This window comes from Chinchilla lanigera, unplaced genomic scaffold, assembly GCF_000276665.1.
Source record: "Chinchilla lanigera isolate Chin_1 unplaced genomic scaffold, ChiLan1.0 scaffold00112, whole genome shotgun sequence".
NCBI classification, from domain to species: Eukaryota; Metazoa; Chordata; class Mammalia; order Rodentia; family Chinchillidae; genus Chinchilla; species Chinchilla lanigera.
This window is the reverse complement of record NW_004955513.1, coordinates 5,778,909-5,801,239: the sequence shown is the minus strand read 5'-3', so window position 1 is coordinate 5,801,239 and position 22,331 is coordinate 5,778,909. Positions and strand designations below refer to the sequence as shown.

General features: G+C 46.2%; 1 protein-coding gene across 3 annotated transcripts in view; it reads right to left on the bottom strand.

The window, feature by feature from the left end:
* Cacna1b (calcium channel, voltage-dependent, N type, alpha 1B subunit) overlaps positions 1 to 22,331 on the bottom strand; it is a gene marked incomplete at its 3' end in the record, with an annotated part of 168,180 nt that overhangs the window by 21,855 nt on the left and 123,994 nt on the right. For all 3 annotated transcript variants that reach the window (XM_013506726.1, XM_013506728.1, XM_013506727.1), the window contains 10 exon segments: positions 536 to 680; positions 2,477 to 2,568; positions 3,825 to 3,890; positions 4,252 to 4,368; positions 7,756 to 7,761; positions 16,491 to 16,574; positions 16,946 to 17,056; positions 17,408 to 17,572; positions 17,852 to 18,053; positions 18,247 to 18,384. In XM_013506726.1, the coding sequence (XP_013362180.1) occupies positions 536 to 680; positions 2,477 to 2,568; positions 3,825 to 3,890; positions 4,252 to 4,368; positions 7,756 to 7,761; positions 16,491 to 16,574; positions 16,946 to 17,056; positions 17,408 to 17,572; positions 17,852 to 18,053; positions 18,247 to 18,384 (1,126 nt within the window).

Sequence of the window (22,331 nt, the reverse complement as noted above, 5' to 3'; positions counted from 1 at the left end):
TTTTCTTTTTCTTCATCAGGTTAGTTCTACCTGTAAAATATATCCCAGTCCCCATACTCTAAGCCACTGCCCCCCTGCTTACTCTGTGGTCCCTTCCCTCACCACAGCTAAGCTGTGAAACACTGAGCAGATCACAGTACACCCCTGTGCCAAGGCTGCAGGGCCCCAGTGACCTAGAGTAGGACCCACACTGCTGGGACCCATCAGTCCACCTCTCTGACCCAATCACACCACTGTCATGATGGCTGCTTTCCACATCCCACCACACAGTGGACACCTTCCTAGCAGCTGGACACCAAGAGGCAACTGCCCCCTGAAAACCTAATCCTCCCATGGAGGTTAATGAGGAGCCTGCAGGAGCTCATTCTCATTGGGTTCTTTCCAGGGCTAATGAAGTCATTGGCTCTGGGGGAATGGAGGCCGTCACCATGGGATCAACTGGCGATATGGTATGGGTCAAAGCCAAGGACCAACAGATACAGAGCCTCAAGATAAACTGAGACAGGCAAACACAAGCACAATGACCAGGTCTTACCAGAAAGGAGCAAAGGAAGATAAAGGATACGAAGTAAAAGTAGGCAAAGTCACTCCCACACTCGCTGGCATTGGCATGCAGATCACAGGCCCGGTTGCTCAGACAAGACAGCATGATCTCGTGCCAGGCCTCCCCCGTGGCACTCCTGAAGAGAAGGGCAGAGGTGTAAACTCATGGCAGGGCCGGAGGGAAGGTCTGCAGCACACCAGCCATGAACTGAGGGAGCTGGACCCTTGGAGAGCTGGGTGAATGCCCCCTACTTCCTGGGTCCCCACATATAGGCAAGGCCTATGTGACAGATGACTCCTTCTTCAAAAGACTCCTCTGACATTAGATTTCTAAACTGACTGTTACCTGAGAAGTAGTTACTACGTGTCTACTGCCCTAGGATCAGTGCCACAGTGAGCAGTCTGGCCTAGCAGACTCCTGACCTGTACCATCTTTATCTTCATTTCAAGAAGCGGGGCTCTGCCTTTCCAGCTGCTTGGGCCCAAGCTGCTGCACACCCTTGTCTCAAAATCTTGCCCATCAGCTCAGCTGCCTGACGAAACAGCCAAGCTTTCTCTGTTCAGCTGGGGCCAGGCAACCGTGGTCTTCCTGAGCAGCCATGATGGGAGGCAGGATGGATCTTGACACTGCTCAGTTCTGGGCTGCTGGCAGCCTACTCTATTCCCAGCCTCGTCCCTCTCTGTCTCTGCTCAGGCTACTCCAGCTTCCCCTCCTCCAACACCTTGGGCACAGCCCAGACTGACAGAGCTCTTTAGGAACAAAGACCTAACACTAAGGCTGACATCACAGGTTTGCCTCCAATCTTTGTGGCATTTGACAGAATAAGTGAAGAAAGAAAATTAATGCAACTGAAACCCAGAGAAACATTTGGGGAAAGCATGCACCTGAAGATACCTGCTCATCTCATGCAAAGAAGCAAGAACCAGAAAACATGCACCTGAAGATACCTGCTCATCTCATGCAAAGAAGCAAGAACCAGAAAATGTTCTCCAGGCAGCTTGGCAGAGCAAGTCTGGGTTTGAGCTTACGCTCCTCCCAGGAAACTGCCGCACTGGCAAGGCACTGGAGCAGCCCCAGGGCTAGCTCTGCAGCAGCCCAGCATATTTGTATAAAGAAACAAGGCAGGGCCTAATGTCAGTATCCTCACCATAAATTCCTGCAAAAGCTTTTTCCCCCCTGTTCCAGGATCATAAGTGGCAAAATGAGAGAGACTCAGGAGGCAGGAAAACATATTCAGCCCTCCTTCTTGCCTGAAGGGTCACACTCAAATGAGGCAGGTCAGTGTCTAGTCCACAGAGGCATGTCCTATCTGGGAACAGCAGCTGGGACTGGCCCCACTTCCAAGGATGCATCTGAAGGCCTTAAAGTGTGTGCCAAGGGCCTCCTGCTCCGGCCTCCTGCCTTACTGCTCCTGCATCCAGGGGACGGGAACTGAGGGTGGGTGGCAGAAGTATATTCAGACAAGCAGCTCTGGCCTACTGGGCTCCTTGGGCCACTGAGCAGCTGCTGTCAACAGCTGTTCTTTTTAAAGTCTATCTCTCCGTCACCCTCGCCACCCCTGTATCAGTAAAGCTACAGGAGGAAAGCTAAAGACCAACACCCCAAGCAAGACCCTGCCAAGCATCTCCTGTCCCCCTAGCCTCACTGAAGCCCATTATGATGTCACCAGGGAACAGAAACAAGGCAGTGGTGTGCAGGCTGGCCCAAGGATCCCTAGTTCTCTCCCTGGCGGGCTTTCTACACTCTGTCCTGAGGCTGTGGCAGACAGCAGGAACCCTTTGAAAGGAATGAGCAGAGAGAAAGAACTGGAAAGGTCCACCAAGGGGAAGCAGCAGGAGGCAGGGGGTGCAGCGAGGGGGTCATCATGTGGCACCCACCCTCCTCCATCCTGATGAAGCATGGACACTGGCCTGGGCTGACCATACAACACACCTGAACAGCAGCATCAAGGCTTGTAAGAACGTCCGGAAGTTGTTGTGCCGGTTGATGCTGGTGTCGTCATCCAAGGCAATATTTCCAAACACCTGAAATGGAGAATCACAGCATTCTGACATAGCAAGTCCCACAAGCCGTGGCAGGAGGCTGAGCAAGAGAGGGTGTATTATGCCACCTGGGGGCTGCCAGGGTCCAGTGTGCATTCCTACCACAACCACTTGCTAGCTGAAAACTTCTGTCCCTGAGTTCCTCATTAGCCAGCTCCAGCCTGTCCCTGGGAGGGGGCCTGGCTCTACTGTGTGTAGGACAAGATCCATTTCAGGTCATGCTTAGTCACTATCCCAAATCAGGAGTTATACTGTAACAGCTCTGAGAGTTCACTGAAGAATTTCTTTTGAAACCTTTGTGCAAATAGTGGAACAGGCTTTTCATACATTCTAATTGATTTTATTCAGGGTAAAAAATACAAATGAATCAAGGACCACACTCAGCCTAAAACCTGGAAGCTGGCTGCAAACTTATAAACTATCACTTTTCCACAAAGATCAGCAACATACATGCTCTTGTACATCCATAGACCAAAGCAAAATTATATAATATATAGTATGAAATCTCAGCAAATTTTAAAGTAGAAGAACTTTTCAATCTTTGTAATCAGAGTTTAGGAATCAGCTCAACTTTAAGATACTGGGACTTCCAATCATAAATTACCACTCAGTCTCCCACTCCTGCTGTTGGGAAGTGACCAGATGCCTAAGCTCTATAGCTAGACTGTTACATTTTTAAAATACCCACCTCTGGAATGGCTACAAAGTGTTCTTTGGCAAAATAAAGATATGCTAAATTATGCAAGTTGAACTTGTCAAAGTACAGTGACCTGATGGCATCCTACTCGCATGCCCCAGCAGGACTCCTTGGAAGCATAGCATCTCCTATGATATGTCAGGAGCTGTCCTTCATCCCTACCAGTCTAAGAGAATGGCCAGGAGGCTGCTTTGCATCCTAGGATCTACTTCTAATCCAGCCCTGCACACCCCAACACCCTAACACTGCTGGGCCTAAAGGCTACCCTCAAGAACACTGCAGTACGGCTTTCTGGAGAGCCAGAAGTAGGCAGAGAACTGGTCTTTCCCGCGAAGAGGAACACTGGGAGCAGCCCAACCTTGGTGCCTCCCAACCTGAAACAATGCTTCTGAAGGTCAAGGTCTCTCAGTAGTTGGCTCACAGCAAATGTTCAGGAAGTGTCAGCTTATTATTATCACCATTTAATGACCATAATACATGCCCTCATGCTCCCATGAACAGGAGCCCCAGGCATAGTACTGTATAAGCAGATAGCACCTACCTGCATGCCGATGATGGCGTAGATGAAGAACAGCATGGCAATGAGGAGGCACACGTAGGGCAGCGCCTGGAGACACAGGCATATCAGCTCCCAGCTGTGTCTGAGAACCCACAGATCTTAGCCTGGAATAGCTCTACCCCCTGACTACCAGACCCCTCTGCCAAAGGACAGCCCTGTTTCTTCACCTATAAATTGGGATTATAAACTTCACCTTAAGAGTTTCTGTGGGTATTCACAAGATAATCTATAGGTCACTCAAAATACTTCTATAAACTGCAATAGGACCACAGGTGCCAATGAAGACACACATGCCCTATTCCTATGCAACCTGCCAAAGGAGGGGACTGCTGGGGTGGGGCAGGAAAGGTGACGAAGAGGGACGTAAATGACCTGCAGAGAGCTGTCCCACCCTGGCGCCCCACTTCACCTTGAAGGACTGGACAAAAGTCCACAGCAAGATGCGGATGGTGTAGCCTTGGCGGAGCAGTTTAATGAGCCGTGCAGCTCTGAAGAGACGCAGGAAGCTGAGGTTGATGAAGTTGTTCTGCAGAGAAGAAGGATTGCTCTCTGACCTTCAGAAATCACCTCCCAAAAGTGCAGGCAAGCTGCTTCCACCCCACGAGCTCTCCCTGAGTCCCTGTGGTCTCAAGGACAAGTGCTTAAAAAGAAACCAAAACAGCTACTGCTTCACAGTCTAAGCAGCAACTGGCCAACAAAAAGCCTTCAAAAGAAAAGCTTGTCACTGTGCGTCACTTCTTATACAGCAAATCTAGGGCTACCCTCCATCATGAAGGACAGAAGCTCCCTGAGGCAACTCTGCTGCCAGGTGAGCCTGAGAGGAGATGACCTGGAGACCTACAATAGTGACCACTTCTCACAGGACATAGCCAAGCTGTCTAGGTGACAAGCTGAAAATGACTGCCTCTCCAGGGGGATACCCTGGCAAGGGACTCCCCTGCCCACCCTTCCCTTCCAGGCTTAGCCAGTGAAGTCCCTGCCTGCCTGGAACCCCAGCCGCCGCCTCCAGGGCTGCTCTTGTCAGAGAAAGGGTAGGTACAGCCTCTGTGCAGCTCTTGCCTTGGAAACTACCTGTGCAACCCTCAGTCCCCAGGTCTTTGCTCCAGAGAACCCCCACTGTCTAGTGCTGCTCAAAATCAAGCACAGAGATAAACTGATAAACCCAGATTCCAAAGATTACCTGGGAGTGAGGCTTACCCAGCCAGGTACCTTGAATTATAGGCAAGCCTTTTTCAAGGGAGTGTGGCTCCACGGAGCCAGGCACTTTCTGCCTATCTACTTCAAAACCAGGTACCTGGTCTGAGGGCAGGCTCCTGCCGGTTTGGTATTTTTAATATGCAAGCAGCTCAGGCTCACACACGTTTGTGTTGTCATATTCAGTGATCAAATAAAGAGAAAAGAGAACACAGATGTTGAATGAGACAGCAGTAGAGGAAGAGCACATGCAAGCACAGGGCTAGGGGACACCTGGGTAGATGCTCCAGGGCTGCCTGTCTTGGCCAGGTGAGGATTGGGTCTCACACTGACTTCTAAGACATCTCTGTTCTAGCTGCCACCTCTACGCTCAGAGGAAGGTTTCTGTGATTCCCCCCAGGGTGGCAGGGTCTATGGTCTGTTGCTGCAGTGGGAGACTTAAGCTACCCAGAAGGACCCAAGTGGCATGTGGGAACCCTGGAGGTGGAACTGACTTTGAAAAATGCCAGCAGGCTCAGGGGGCACAAGAGGCCCCACTGTCCACATCAGCAAGGTGGGACAGGCTTTAGGCCACAATGTTTGAAGGGGCACTGCTGCACCTGTAGCTCCCTGACCCACATGGCTGAGGAAAGAGAATCTCATGGTGCCCAAGAATGCTCAGGGTTCACTGTGGGGCCTGAAGAGACACAAACAAGCCCACCCTCAGCAGATTGGCGGGGTATAGGACACTGTGTTCAGGGTCAGGCAATCCCTGTATAAAATGGCAGAGGGTGGGGGACAAGTGTCCAACCTCTTTGAGGTTCCACTTTGAAAGCACATGCTCAGATGAGTCTGAAGGGACAGGGACTGTAACAACTCTGAGCCTGCCCAGCTCAAAGTCATCTGCAGTTGGACAGCTGGCACAGACAGGATTTCCTGAAGATATGGGGAAAATGAAGGCTCCTGGAATGAAATAAGGGATAAAAGATGACAGAGCAGGTGAGCAAGAGTTGTGAAGAACAACAGCTCATCTAAAGGACCTGAACTGGGGACACATAACAGCCTGTGTTGGGAACAGGTTCCTACCCGCTTCTCCCAGCTGAGTACTCAGGAGAGAGTTTATTGCCTGGCAACAGACAGGCAACCCTGGAGTGCTGTGAAGATAGATGGCTACAGCTATAGACACCCACACACAGTGATGGCGTAGGCACTTCACATGCAGGATGGAAGGGGACAGCAAGCACAGGGTTGTAAAAACCATGTACCATCACCTCTGGCCTCGGCCAACCTCTCAGAGGTGGATACAACCTGCCACATCCTCCCAGGGTCTGTGGTTTCTGCTGCACAGGAAGCTGATACACCCAGTTCAAGGCCAGGCTGGTCCTTATTGTCACCTTACTTTCAGTCAGACATCACTCTATTTAAGGAAGACTCATTTAAGGGGACATCACCTAACCCTTTAGCCTCTGCCCCCTCACAGAAAACCATGCTCAGGCACTAGGGTCATCCACGTCCAGGCGGTAAGAGATAATCAAGGACAAGAATCACAACATGTGCCAAACTGTGAAGGACGCTGCCCTACAAAGCTCACCCCAGCCAGGACCAGACCTGGCACCCAAGGCCACCACGACCTCTGGCCAGTCACAAGGGTGTGAGACCTTGCTCCTGAACGTCACCTGGGCACTCAACCCAGATCCATGGACACTGCTGGCCATGCACCATGCCAGAGGAGGTCTTGCAGTTGTAAGCAAGCTGCTCTCTTGCCTTCACTCTAGTGGGGACTGATGGATTTAAAAAGGAAAGAAAATGTGCATACACACACTTGTCACACACCTGGTCATGTGTGCTAGATGGAGGAGAAGGAAAAGTGGGCAGGAAGGGCCCTCACAAGAGGTGGCAGCTCCCTGGCCTGAGCTGATGGCCTGGATACTTCTGCAGCATCCAGTGCTGTTCTCTCAAAACTCAAGCTTCCCTCTCCAGCTGTAAAAACCTGCATGACAAACCTCCCGCCTCTATGAAGGAACCTCAAATACCTGCTCCTTTAGATGAATTTCCAGCCACAGCTGAAGCTGAGTTGTACCAAACACCCTTACTCGCTCCTCAAAATTCTTGAAGACCTGGCAGAAGGCCCAGGTGCACCTGCACTCTATAGGTTAGTGACACATGGCTGGAAGCCCTGGGTTCTGCTATCTACTAGGGCAGGACCCCTGCTTCTACTCAGGCCTTTCATAGCACTTCCAAATCATCGAGTCCAAATCTCCAAACCTGTACCCTCAATTTGACTCCTGTAGAAGGACTTGCTCAGGAAGGAGAGCTGCTACAGGGGACTTCACAGAGGCCAACTGCGCAAAGCTGAACCTTCTTTGGGTGTTGGCAAGATGGGGACAGCAGAGAGGAGGTAAGTGTGTAACAGAAACCACAGAATTGCAGGGACCCAGACCAGTCTCCTCCTGCCAGGCTTGGCAAGAAAATCTGTCCTGGGCACTTACCCACCACCACCGCAGAATTGCCTACCTCCCCTCCCTGGCCTGGTCCTAGATTCACACAGCTTCCGGGAGGCCCTCAGAAGCCCCTGCTGGATCCTGGGTGCTGGGGAGAGTGCACAAGAGGCCAGAGGCGAGTGAGTGCAGCAGAATCCAGCCACGCCTCAAAGGGCAATGGCAGGAACCCCAGAAATGAGAGGAGAGCAGAGCAGGCAGAGGAAGGCATCATAAGAACCATTTAAAGTCATGAAACCAACCGTTTCCTATATGTGATGTTTTCATGGATGGGTATTTGCGTATTATTTACAAATTAGGGTGGTTTGAGCAGCAGGTGCGCAACATACAGACGGAGACATGGGTTTTCGCATTGTATGTTGGTTGGGTGGCGTGAGTCAGCAGGTAGGTTAAGGTAAATCAAGAACAAAACAGAAAACAAAAGAGAAAATGAGTCAACAACACAAGCAAAAACTCAAACTCTGAATACTTAACTAGAAAATTTTAGGATTTTTAGTTAACTGCGTATTTTCTTAAAATGCATCAAATCAAAACATATTTTTGAAATCTGTAAGCTATGCAGAGTGGCACCCATTTGCATTGTTTGTAATGCAAATCCAAAGATGACTCACAGACACTTATTTTTTTTTTATTTCCAGGCAAAGACATCAATGTCAGTTTTGTGCATGGTTGGAGCCCTCTCTAAAGACGCCCTTGCTAAGACTATTGCTCTGTTTTGATTTTCAAGTTGGGGATGGAAACTGACACTCATATTTTTGCCGAAAAAAAAAAGTGCATTCACCAAGTAAACATATGAAGTGGCTCCAAATGAAAAACAAACACACAGACAAACACCACCAATCCACATGATGGCTTTCTTTTCATCTTTTCTCCTTCAGGCAGAACAGGAAGATGACCTGAGCTCCAAGAGCAATAGTGGCCAAAGGACAGCTGAGCTTGCAAACCAGGCAGCTTCTCGCTCTCCTTCCTACCATCTCTGCCAGGCACCACGGTGGACAGTGGTTGCCAAGTAGTGCTTGCTTGAAGTTAGGCCTGACACAACCAATGGGTTATTTCCACTGCCTGCACTGCAGAAGGCCTCTGTGGGAACACAGCTGTCCATGTCTGGGATGTCAGCCCACAACCCCTTTCCAGACCCCCCTCTTTATGCTCCCTCTACAGGCAAGAGTTTGGAGGTCTCTTTTCTGGAATGGAGGCTAACACATGCAGAATGCCCTAGAGCTGTTCTTACAACTTTACATCACTTTATCTGGATGAATAAAGATTCCTGTTTCCAAGAAATCCCATAGGTATCAGAATTTCAGCCAGCCTTCTCCTTGGAAACCACACTGGGCCTAGTATTTCTGGGTGGGACGCACACACAGTGAAGGGGAAACCACCTGGGTAATGCCACAGCATCAGGAGCTGGTGGAATGAAAACAAATTGATCTCTTTTTTAAAATTACTATTTTGTTTTGGGGGGAGTGTGCGTGTGTGTGTGTGTGTGTGTGTGTGTGTGTGTGTGTGTGCGCGCGCGCACGCACAGAGTACTGGGATTTAGGGCCTTTGCACTGAGCTACATCCCCATCCTTATTTTGAAAGCTGGAATTAAAGGCATATGCCACCATGCCCACCTCTTGGTTTTCATTTAAATGACAGGTTTAAGCTTTTTTTTTTTTTTTTTCCTATTTTCTAATTAACTTGTCTAATTACCATTTTAAAACCATGAAACATCATACAACCAAAACAATATGTGTAAATATATTAAAGAAAAATAAATATCCATATATTTATCATCCAGCTTAAAGAGTAGAACATTTGCATCCCTTGTGAAGTTTTCTTTTGCTCCTTGTTTTCTGAATGCAGCAGCCATTCTTAATTCCTATCAGTAACTGCTTACCCTTACAGTTTTACCAAAATCTTTAGAATGTATTATTGCCAGCTTGTTCTTAGCCTCTGTAATGACAGTTTGTGCAAATTCTGTGCTGGCAGCAGACCCTGTTTCTGAGAGGCATCTTACAGGTGTGGATGCCATTCATATACATGCCTGCTGCTCTCACTGTATATTTAGACACCCATCAGTTGGCACACTTACACTGATGGGTACTCAGGCATCTCAGTGTCAGTTACCGTGAAAAATACTGCTACAACCACCTGTGGGAAGATGTGGAGGTGCAGGTGGATACACCACCAACTTTCTAAGTACTGTCAACTCTTCCAGAGAGATCAGTTCTACCAATTGACACCCCCACCAGATGTGTGGGCAAGTTCTGGATCTCCACATCTTTGTCAACAATTGCTATTGTTAGAATTTCCAACATCTGACAAATCAGCAGGTGAAATGGCATCTCAATGTTCTTTCAATTTGTATTTTGCTAATTATAAACAAGGTTGAACATCTTCCTGGGTTTACTGGCCATTTATGTTTTCTATTCTGTAAAATGCCTAATCAATTGTACCTTCTGATCATTTTTCCACTTGTCTGTTTTTGTTTTTATTACTGACTCACAGAGGCCCTTGCACATTCTGGACATTAACCTTTGCCAGTTGTTTGGAAAACCTCCTTGCTCTCCCCTGGCATGCTTGCCTAGCCTCTTTCACTAGGTCCTGCTCCTCTCCTAAGTCACTAAATCTTGGAGTATTCCACAGCTCAGTCACTCGCTTTTTACTGACCTCACCCAGTCTCATACACCTGAAAACATTTCATATGCTAATAATTCCCAATTTTTGTCACTGGCATGAATCTGCTCCAAACTTCAAGCCTATCTGTCCAACTGCCTGCTGGACAATTCCCCTGGAAACCTGACATTTTTTCCCATTTGATTCATAGTAACCCATTTTTCCAAGCACTCAGGCTAGAAGATTTGGTATTATTCTTGCCTAGTCTTTTACACCCACATCTGCTCCACTTACTGCTCTAACTTTTACTTATATCTGAATTCAGAAGTTTCTCATCTGGGATCCAGCTCCCATAGCCTGGCTGCCAGCAGGGATGCTCTGCAGCACCACAGCTCCCAGCTCACCCTCTCAGGGCCAATGCTAACTTCAGGGTTTACATTTTTTCCCAACCCAGGCCAGAAGTGTCAAAGGTTCAACATTCTTTGTCCTTCACCCACAGAAGTCTTCACCTAGCAATAGACAGCAACTGGTAAAAACTTCCCCCAGCTCCCCTGGCTCACTACAGAATGCTTGGGAACATCCCACACTGACTCTGGGCTCCCTAGCGAGACTACGCTCTTGCCACCATGGCAGTAACCCCCACCTGTCTCTGCCATGCCCTCTCTGACTTCACCATCCATCCAATGTTCCTGAGATCACTTCCCAAATGAACAACTCACACCCAGTTCATCTCAGGCTCCGTTTCTGGTAGAACTCAATGGAGACAGCTCCTAACTGGTAAGGATGTCCCCATGCCACATCCCCTGCAGGGCAGCCAGAAGGGTGTGCTCACAGTCAGACCACATCACCCCTCCTCCAAGGCCTGCCACTCTATCTCATGCATGACAGAAGCCCAAGTTCTGTATGATAGCAAGGCCCTCCATGCCCCTTTCCTCTGCCTCCATGTTCATTTCATGCTTACTCACGCTGCTCTTTTCCCTCAGACATGCAGCCACAGCACAGGCATGATGGGCAAAAACTCTTAATTTGACAGATTTTCTTAACAGTTGTGACTGTTGCTTTACATGTTTTATTTAGCAAATCAGTCCTGTCTCAAGGTCTTAGGGGTAATCTGTATTTTCTTTCTATAAGTTTTAAATTTTGCCTTTTATATTTACGTCTTTCATCCATTTAAAAGGGATAATTTTTTGTGAATGGTATAAACTGAAATCCAATCACTTCTTACACTGACACCAATTAACACTCACATTGATTATTGAAGTGTTAACCCATTTCCCATTGAGCTGTAGTCCTCTCTGTCCTATATCACTTTTTATACACGAGAGCTTTGATTCTAGGCTCTTGATTCTTTCCACTGCTATAAGGTTTGGTATTATTCTTGCCTAGTCTTTCACACCCACATGTGTTCTACTTACTTATTTAGCAATCTCTGAGCCAAAGTATCATGGTCTTTGTATCCTAGCTTTATATCAAGTCTCATCACTAGCAGGAGCAAATCCCTCCCATGCCAGCCCAGCCTCATCTGTTCATCTTAAGTATCTTGACTGCTTGGGGGCCATCTTTCTCATACATCTAACAGCAGCTTTTGAAATTCCAAAGAAAATAAAAACACTGGTATTTTCACTGAATCTGCACTGAATCACAAATCAATTTAGAGGATATCAATAATCCTATGAAACTGACAATCTGTCCATCTATTTTTAATGTATTTCAATAAAGTAAAAAAAAATTCCACATAAAGATCTTGCACACATACTTTGTGGGCTTTACTGTCAGAATTGGTGGTTTTTTTTTTCTTTTTTCTTTTTTTGGTACCGGGAATCGAACTCAGGACCTTGTGCTTGCCAGGCAGGCGCTTGTGCCGTTGAGCTATATCCCCGGCCCAGTGATATTTTAAAGAAATACATTTGACTTACTTGAGTAATCTTGTATTCAGCAACCTTGCTAAACACTCTAAATAGTCTTAAGACTAACCTAGGTTTTACCCTAGATAATAACAGCATTTATGATGATAGTTTTGCTTATTCCCTTTCTAATCCTTACCTATTTCATTTATGTATTTATTTAGTCCTATTCATTAAGTATTTACTTAATGCTCCAAAGCATTAGACATTAAACAAAACAGGCAAAAACCTCTGTGTTGTGGATCTGACACTTAACCTACTGAACTGGCCAGGTCCAAAAGCTCAGTGTTTTTTGTTTTTTGTTTTTTGTTTTTGTTTTTGTTTTTTTCAGGTACCAGGAACTGAACTCACGACCCTGCACTTGCTAAGCAGGCGCTGTGCCACTGAGCTAAATCCCCAGCCCCGCAAAAGCTCAATGTTAAAAAGAAGAAGTGATAAGAGGCATCACTGCCCTTTTCTGATTTTAAAGGGAATTCATTCTAAATTTCACCACTATATCTATACAGGATTTCTTGATACTCTTTATCTAGTAAATAACTCTGCTAGTCATTTTTATCATTAAAAATTGTAATTTTATTGGATGTCCTCTCTGCACCTATGAGACAATCACACTAATGGTCTCCTTTGAGCTATCAATGTAAATTATAGGAACAGATTTTTCTGAGTTGGATTTTGCAATCCTAGAATAAGCCTGACTCACATTTTCTTTTCTGTACTCTATTGGGTTTGGTTTGCTTATATACTGTGTAGGATTTTCCACCATTAGCATGTGTAGATTATGATCTTCCTCATATTATCTTCTTTATATTCTTATATTATGATCTTCCTTATATTCTTTTCTCAAAATTTTGTTGTAAAGATTATAGCAGGCAGGTAGGCACAGTGGTACTTGCCTGTACTCCCAGCTACTTGGGGAGCTAAGGCAGAAGGATCACTTGAGCTCAGAAGTTTGACCCCAGCCATGGCCAACCTGGCAAGTCCATGCCTCAAAATAAAATTAAATAAACAACAAACTAGACACCTAATATCAGTCAGGTAATGTTCATTTTTTTTTATTCTCTCAAAAAGTTGTTTAACATTGGAGTGGTTCTTCCTTGTAATTTAGATACAGACACACTGTGCAAGACCATAACACTAGGGTGTTTTCTTTGTAGGAAGATTATTGATTCAATTCCTTTAATACTTTAATAAAACATCTAAATCTTGTCAGATTTGACTCTTTATATTTTTCTAGTAATTTATCTACTTAAGTTTTCAAATGTATTGGCCAAAGCTGTTCAAAACATCCTACTGTTTCTTCCTCGTACCTGTGTGTAGTCACAACCCTGCCTCAGACCTTCTAAACCAAAAGTATGCCATGGAGCTGACACTGGCTCCCTTCCTCATCCAAGGTTCCCAGGTATTACTGGGAACATATCCTAATAAGTCACACCTGGGTCACAGGTTCTGACCCTAAGACACTTGGCCCCTTGTAAGCAGACTAAAGATGGGGCCCCTGGGGATGGTTCACAGGCTAGATTCTCCTCTGTGGGTGGTAAGCAATGTGACAATAATGCCTGGTATGCTCAGGAATGAAAATGCTGATTCTCTCACCTTGGGTATAAATGAATGAGGTACAGGTGAATACACTAGAAGGATCTACTATATACCACCAGCTGACTGGTTCCCAGAATGGCAGCACAGGGATACTCTGGGGAGAAGAGCATGACACCACTCAGGTTAATGGTGGCCACCAACTGCCAGCTGAGGATTCCTTGGCAACCAGCCCATATATCCATTACATCAATGTATTCTTCAGCTCACCCTGCCATTGCTCCATGAGGGGCTCACTACAATTAGGAGGGGTGACCCAGAGAAGAACTGGTTTATGGATGGACTGCCTTGATGTATTACTGCAGGCCTCACTAGAGCTCTACATAGGAATAGCCTGAAAGACAGTGGTGAGGCATTACCCTTGTCAGCCACTGTGTGTGTGAACAAAGCAGCTGCCTTCTAAGGGTTCCAGGATACTAGGCAGGGGTGAAAGTTGGTCCAGAGACTGATGAGAATGGTGTTTGGGGAAGAGGCATACTGATGGTCCTTAGAATGGGCATGATATGCAGGCCTTTATATTGCACACAGATGCCTACAAGAGTGCAACCATGGCTGTAGAGTCACTAAAAACACAAACTGTTGGTTGCTGAGCATGGTGGTACATACTGTGATTCCAACTACTTAGGAGGCTGAGGCAGGAGGATCATTGAGTTCAAGGTCAGCCTGGGCTACCCAGCTAGACTCTGTGTCAAAATGTTAAAAATACAGAGGGCTAGGGATATAGTTCAGAACTAGAGTGTTTGCTTAGCATGCTGAAGGCCCTAGGTTCAATCCCTAGGACCATAGGAGAAAAAGTATTTGGATGAGTGAATGACAGATGCCAGGCAGCCTCTGTCCTCACCATTCCCAAGAGGCACACGACAGAACCATGAATGGAGTGGCCATGATGGCCAAGTTCATCACAAGGCTGACCTAGTCCTGGCCAGTGCTGACTTCTTACCCATAGCATGCCTCTATTCAGTGCCAGGAAGCTACAACCGGCCACTCAGTGGTATGCTGACCCACATGTACCCTTCACCTAGAGAGGGTAGTGATTTTCCTCTGCTGGGCACCACCGTATCCCAGGCATGTTGGCCTGCACAAAGCTCTGCAAGCTGGCCTCAGACTGACTAACACAGAAGTCCATATAACATCAACTCCTGGCAAGCAAAGGTATCAGTGGTCACAGGATGATCCACTGGTGTCTCAACCACCACAGCACCCAGATAAAATGTTGAAACAGAATCCGAAGCACAGATAAAATGCTGGGCTGGCAATGTACCTCAGAAGGCTAAAGTGCTGCACTGCAAGGTGAACCACAACCAGACAGTACTGGGACAGTATGGTGCCCAATCAATATAATGTATGGATCTGGAAGGCAGGGGTGGCCTCTCTCACCAACTCTCCAGAGAACTGGAGTAAGTGTTCAACTTCACTACAACTTTAGGTTGAGCAAATCTACAGGTCTCATTCAAAGGGGGAGGGAAAGCTACGATCAGGGCCTACGCAAAGCCATGGCTACTTGGCCATGGGAATCCTCTGGCCAGATGACAAGCAGGCCATGCAAAGAGTTTTCTTACTGACCAAAGTACCTGAGCCTGACTATTGTGAAGGGCAAAGCTGTTGCTACATAATGGGTTAGGGAGAAGTCTGCCAAGAGGCTCCATCGTGCCTTCCCAGATACTCTCTACGGCCAGTCCTAACTGTGACTCAACTATCACAGCAGCCAGAATCAGAGAAGGGAATGGTGAGCAGGTCTTGGGCACCTAATCAGGTTAGCCAGAGCAGGAGAAGGCTCACCAGGTGACAGGCTCTAGATGGAATGGTGGAGGGACAAGAGGATGATATCAGCTACACATAGACCAATATGGCAGGGAGCTCATCTGTCTTCCAGAGCACTTGGCTAGGACTTTCAGAAGAATACACAACATAGTCAGCATGAGTGTAAGTAGAGCCGAGTAGGGCCAGACAAGAGCCTATACTCCACATCATGGTCCTAAATGATAGCACACAGGGCCCCTCAGCTTGTCATGCCTATATGCACTACACTCAGGGCAGCAGGAGGTATCTAAGAATTGAGCATTGGTACAGCCTATAGCCCCATGCAGTGCAGAGGCAGAAAAATCCATAGCTCCCTTTCCCTGCAGGACCAGCCCTGAGGGGTGACCCACCCCATCTCAGAGGTGCCCTGGGGGATGACCCAAACGCTGCCCTGAATATGGCTCAAGATGGGGTACTGCTGATCCTCCTCCTCTTCCCCAGCGATGGTCCCAGTGGTTTTTTCTTAAGAAGTAAACTATACACATCTGCTCCCAAAAGTTCAAACTGAGGCAAACAAATGAGATTTTCTGGTATTTATTTCCAACTTAATGTCATGCACTAAAAAAAAAATTTTAAATTCAGATTCTTTGACCCCTGTTGAGGTGAGTTTATGTCCCATCACTGGTCAATTTTCAGATATAATCTACTCCTCTGACATGAATATCTCCAGATAAATAGACAGGTGACAGACACAGGTAGGCAGGTTAGGTAGGCAGACAGACAGACAGAGACTGACTGACCAACCAATCTATCTCTCAAACCTGATACTTTACTGGGCTTGATGTGTGTATTTCTGAGACTAAATTATTAGATATGTATACATTAGATGCACAAATTTAAAGACTGATGTTTCCTTGGTCAGCTGTTACCACAGAGCTCCAGAGGATTCTCAGACCACCAGCTTAGAAGACCTCTGGGAGCTACTTTCTTATCCAAGAAAGAGCATTTGACACACAACACCCATCCCCAAGCTCCACCTCTGGAGAGGTACATCCATCTGTCCTGGAGATGCACTGAAGGGAACACCCTCTACAAGGAAACCACTTTGGGTCCCCAGAGGGGAGGTAAGAAATGCTACTTACCGCAATCTCTGTTACTAAAATATCAGTAATACTTCCCAACACAGTGACAAAGTCAAAGACATTCCAGGCATCTCTGAAATAGTTCTAGAGAAAAAGAAGAGCAGTTAGTGCTGACAACTGGTGTAGATGGTGGCCCTTGATCAAGAAGGGGCAAGGATGATGGAATCTCAACACAAGGCCAGGGACAAGCAGATGACACCTCTGGCCTGGAAGATGCAGAATTGAGAGACACATGTATGTTCTGGCACTGCCTGTGTCTGAGGACCATGCTGGGGCAAGTCTCAGGCAGTAGAGAGTGCCAGTGCAGCTTCTTTCCTGGAGTTCCCACAGTGTCACATATCCTCTCAGGATTCAGAGAATTTCCCGATCCAAACTCTGAGCTCCCAAAGGTCACCCAAGACAGGGGGAGCAAAGTGTAGGACACAAACAGGCGAAAAAGAAGTCAAGACACATACCAGCACCCCAAAGGCGATGATCTTCAGCACGCATTCCATGGAGAACATGGATGTGAACACAATGTTCAGGCATTTCAGCATCAGCTCATACTCGTAGGGTGCATCGTAGAACTGCCCAGGGAATAAGAGTCAATGGCCGAGAGCACAGTGGCCCCAGACACCCCACTGGCGTCCACTGTGACCTCTTACCCAAGTACAGGGGCAGACAGATGCCACACCTGCCCATGCGTGGGACACCCCTCCTTGCTTTTCCCCTGAGTTCTCCCAGAATCTTCTCACTGCCTCAGCCCACAGACAACAAAGGCACTGGGATCCCACAAGTTCTCTGTGTAGGCTGGGTGTGAAGCAACTGCAGCTCTGGTATATGATATATGCCGGCAGGAAGAAGGCTACACAGAGAGCAGTCGGGGATCCTGACCTCCACATGTGCTGGCTGGTCACCCACCATCATTGCCCACATACCTTCATCATCAGCACCACAGTGTTAAGAGCTATCATGGCCATGATGAAGTACTCAAAAGGCGGAGAGACTACGAATGTCCACGTCTTATACTGGAATGACTGTCTGTTTTGAGGCATGTACCGAGTCAAGGGCTTGGCGCTGATGGCGAAGTCAATGCAAGCCCTCTGCACAGAGAGAAACAGTACCTTAAACTCAGAGGGTATCCAGCCCTGTGGTCCTACTATACTGTACCCAGTACTGTCCCACTGTGCCCCGTGGGGAGCCCAGACAAGAGAAGAGGCAGCAGAGCAAGCCCAGGCCTCCTCCAAACAGGCCCCAACTGATAGAAAGTACACTCCTGCGGGAGGAAGGCAGTCCTGCCTGTGCTCGCTATAAGTAAGGTATGCACAGAAGGTAGTTCTGCCCACACTGCCCATCACAGAGTGAACAGAGCATCCACCTACCTCATTCTTCTCCAGGCTGCATTCAGACATCACCTTGTCCCCCTGCTCCTGGAAAGTGATGATGATCAAGGCCACGAAGATGTTGACGAAGAAAAAGGGGAAGACCACAAAGTAGACCACATAGAAGATGGAGAGTTCCATGCGAAACCCAGGGCTTGGCCCCTGTTCCTCATAGGTGGCATCCACGGAGTGTTTCAGCACCCTGGCCAAGGGGACAACAGACATCAAGAGAGCTTCCCAGGAGATTAGAACCTGCACTACAGGGACAGTTCAGGTGTGGTGCAGACCAGTGATGAGGGTGGGGGTGTTAGGGTTGGAGGGGGTGAGCTGAGTTCACAAGGGCCTGCCTCAGCTTCCTCTCTGCCAACCAGCTGCCCTAAGCTGGGAGCACTCACATAGGCCACCCTTCTCCTGTGGACACCGTGAACAGTGTCAGCAGGGCCCAGAGCACATTGTCGTAGTGGAAGTCGTATTTCTTCCATTGCCTTGGTTGTGCTTCCACTTCCTCCTTCTCATAATCCAAGTACTGACCCCTGAGAATGGAAACACAAGGAAGGAGAGGTTGAAGATAAAGGATCCAAATAAACCTATGTGTTTTGGGTCAGCCCATTTTGAAAAGGGTACCAAGACCATCCTATGTGGAAAGAATGGCCTCCTCAATAGATGGCACCAGGACAACTGGATTTCCATCCATTTTGATACACAAGTACAAATTTGAACTCTAACCTCACTCCAAGTGTACAAAGTAACACAAAATGATTCAAAGACCTAAATGTTAGTGCTAACACTACAATACTTTTAGGAGAAAACATAGGGGTAAATCTTCATGGCCCCATATTTGTGAATGGATTTTTAGATATGGAACCAGAATCAAGAGAAACAAAAGAAAAAAAAAATCACATAGAATTAACTTCATTAAAATTTTAAATTCTGTGTTTCAAAGGATACTATCAAGAAAGTGAAAAAGCAAACCACAAAATGCGAGAGTATCTGTTAGTCCTATCCGACAAGATACTTGTATCTGCAATATACAAATACTCTTACAATCAATAAAAAAGACAACCCAATTTAAACAATGGGTTGAGTATCTGAATAAATATTTCCCCAAAGAAGACATACAAAGGGTAGTACATAAAAAAGACCTCATCATCATCAGTCATCAGAGAAAAGAAAATCAAAACCACATCATTTCACTCCTATTAGGATGAATGTAACTAAAAACAAAAAGGAAAATAATTGTTGGCAAGGATATAGAAAAACAAGAACCTTCATACATGACTGGGGAATACAAAATAGTTCAGCCACTTTGGAAACAGTCTGGCATTTCCTCAGACAGTTAAATACAGCTACCATATCACCCACCAATTCCACTCTTAGGTGTACAGTATACTCTAAAGAAAGGAAAACGTAAGTCTATACAAAAACTCGTACACAAATGTTTACAGTAGCATTATCCTTAATAATTGAGAGGTAGAAATAAACCACAAGTCTATCAACAGGTGAATAAAGAAGTAAAATGTGGCATATCAGAGTCATATTATGGCTTAGATATCAAATGTCCCCCAGAAGTCTTATGTTCAGAGGTGGGGCTTCTGGGAGGTAACAGACAATGGACAGCTACACTCATCAGTGGATAAGATGTATGGTCTAGTCAGAAAAAGCAGAATGGGCCGGGTATGGTGGTGCACATCTGTAATCCCAGGACTCAGGAGGCTGAAGCAGGATCACTGTGAGTCCAAGGCCAGCCTGAGCTACATAGTGAATTTAAGGCCAGCCTGCACTACATAGTAAGACCTTGTCTGAAAAAAAAAACAAAACAAACAAACAAAAAAAAACCAAAAAAAAAAAAAAAAAACCAGAAAGAAAAGGCAGCTCTCTGGTAGATGATCTGGAAGGGTGTATTCTTGTCCCTAGCTCCTCCCTTTCCTCTTTCTCTCATCCTTCCTCCCCTCCCTCCCTCTCCTGCCTGGATGCCATGGGTTGAGCAGTTTTCCTTCTCTATGTCCATCCATCATGCCATTTCTGCCCTGGATCCAGCCACTAAAACCATGAGCCAAGGGCCAGGTGTGGTGGCACATGTCTGTAACCCCACTACTTGGGAGGCTGCTACAAAAAGACTGCTGGGAGTTTGAGGCCAATCTGGGCTACATAGTGAGTTCAAGGACAGCCTGGACTACATAGTAAGACCCTGTCTCAATCAATCAATCAATCAAATCATGAGCCAAACTGGGCATGGTGGTGTACACTTGTAATTCTAGCAATCAGGAGTCTAAGCCAGGAGGATTGAGGCCAGCCTGGGCTATATAAGCAAATTCAAGGCCAGCCTGTACTACAGAGCAAGACCCTGTCTCAAAAAAAAAAAAAAAATTCAGGAGCCAAAATAAACATTTCCTTCTTAAACTGTGGGTGGTAGGTATTTTGTCCCAGTGATAGGAGAAGATGACTAATACAAAAAATGGGTGTCAGGAGTGAGGTCATGTCTGTGACTACACTTGATCATGTGGTTCAGAAGTCTCTAAAACTTCTGAAGGTTTGCAGGAAATGTTTGGAAAAGTTTGGAGAAGCAGGCTAGAGAAACCATAGAAAGTTGTAAGTAGTGTTTGATGGGCAGTATTGATCAGAGATCAAAAGATCAGAATGCTGACAGAAATGCACACAGTAAAGGCCAGGCACAAGGCCTCTATTAGAAACTAGAGGCTATGAGTGATACTGACAAAGGATTTGTCTACATTTTTCCCATGTCCTAAGACTTTATGTGAGACTGAATTTAAAGGTGTGGAGTATTTACTTTGGTGGAGGAAACTTCAAGGCAGCCCAATGTTCAAGCTATGGTATGGATTCTGTTGGCTGCTTGTAGCAAGATCTGTAAGAATCAGGAGCAAAAATTGAGTGGAAAGATGCAAAAATCTTGCAACTTGGCCAAAAAGGAAGTATATATACAGCTGGAGCCAATGACAGCATGACTGCTGAAAGATTAGCACTGAAAAGAAGTCAAGTACTTTGCATCAAGGAAGTAAGAACAATGCCTTGTGGACATCTCAGGAAATAGCCAGACTCCACCTATCCCAGGATGAATGGTGAAAAAGGATAAACTCCTTTGAAAGACTTTGAGAGGAGAGTCCCAGAGTGGACTGCTCATTTCAGGCTGCCTAGGGAAGTGTTTTCCCAAGTTCAGCCATTCATGTACTCAGAGGCCTCTCCAGCCATGGTCTAAGGGGGCCAGGTTATTATTCCAACTGGCAGCAATTCATGAAGATTTTTCAGACATGCAGAATATAAGAGTTGTAGATTCATGGAGACTTCCACCTAGATTACAAAGGAAGGCCTTGGAGGTCAAGCAATGTGCCCCAGAGACGGCAATGCACAAAGCTGTAAAAATGAAGCTGAATGTGTAGTGGAGACCTCAGGAAATTAAACATGCCAAGAACATGAAATGTTCACCAAGGAAAGCAGAAGTTAACAAGCAGAGCAGACTGAGAGACAGGGCATGTGGACTGCAACATCATAGGGGAAAGGTTGCCCAGGCCATCCAGAGTCTACATCTTGCCACGACTCACCCTGGGTTGTGGACATGGAATTACAGGATTTAACGTTTTCCTAGCTGGTTTTCAGTTTTGCTTTGGTCCAATTTCATTATAGCCCTCTATTCCTCCCTTTTACAATGGGAATATTTACCCTGTGCAGTCCTATGTTGGAAGTATTTAACTTTTTTTCTGATTTGTACAAGGCCTCATAGCTAAGAATTTGCCTTGAATTCAGAGGACGTTTTACATTTGAACTTTTCAGGCATAATGGAACTGTTAATACTTTGGTGACTCTTAGGAACTAAATGTATTTTGCATAATAAGATGAATACAAGCTTTTTGAGGCCAGGTGCTGAATGTTATGGTTTAGATCTAAAAGGACCCCTGAAGTCTCATGTGTTCAGATGTAGGGCTTTTGGAAGGTGATTGACCATAGGGGAGCTACACTCATCAGTGCATGAGCGCATAGTTGAATGTACTCCAAGCCTGGTCAGAAGAGGCAGATCACTGTGGGCATGCCCTGGAAGGGTATGATCTTGTCCCTGGCTCTTCCCTTCTCTCTCTTTCCCAGTCTCTTCTCTCTCTCCCCTCTCCCTCTCTCTCTCCTGCTCTCATCAGGTATACTTCTAGTTTTGATTTTGGTTTTTCTGAGGTAATAAAAATGTTCTAACATTGACTGTGGTGATGTTTATATATATATCTACATATGAATATTTAGAAGCCAATGAACTGTATATTTTAAAAGGATATGAGTAAGTTGTATAGCATGTGAATTATATCTCAATAAAACTGCTAAAAACACCAAAGGATATCACTGCAGTGAGGATAGAATTATTTTGTCCAATAAATTCGGTAACTAAACACCTATCTTTATCTTTGTCGATGCCTTATACAACACAAAAGTGGCTCCAACAGACTAGATCTTAAGGTAAGAGGCAGAGATAACAATTCAGAAG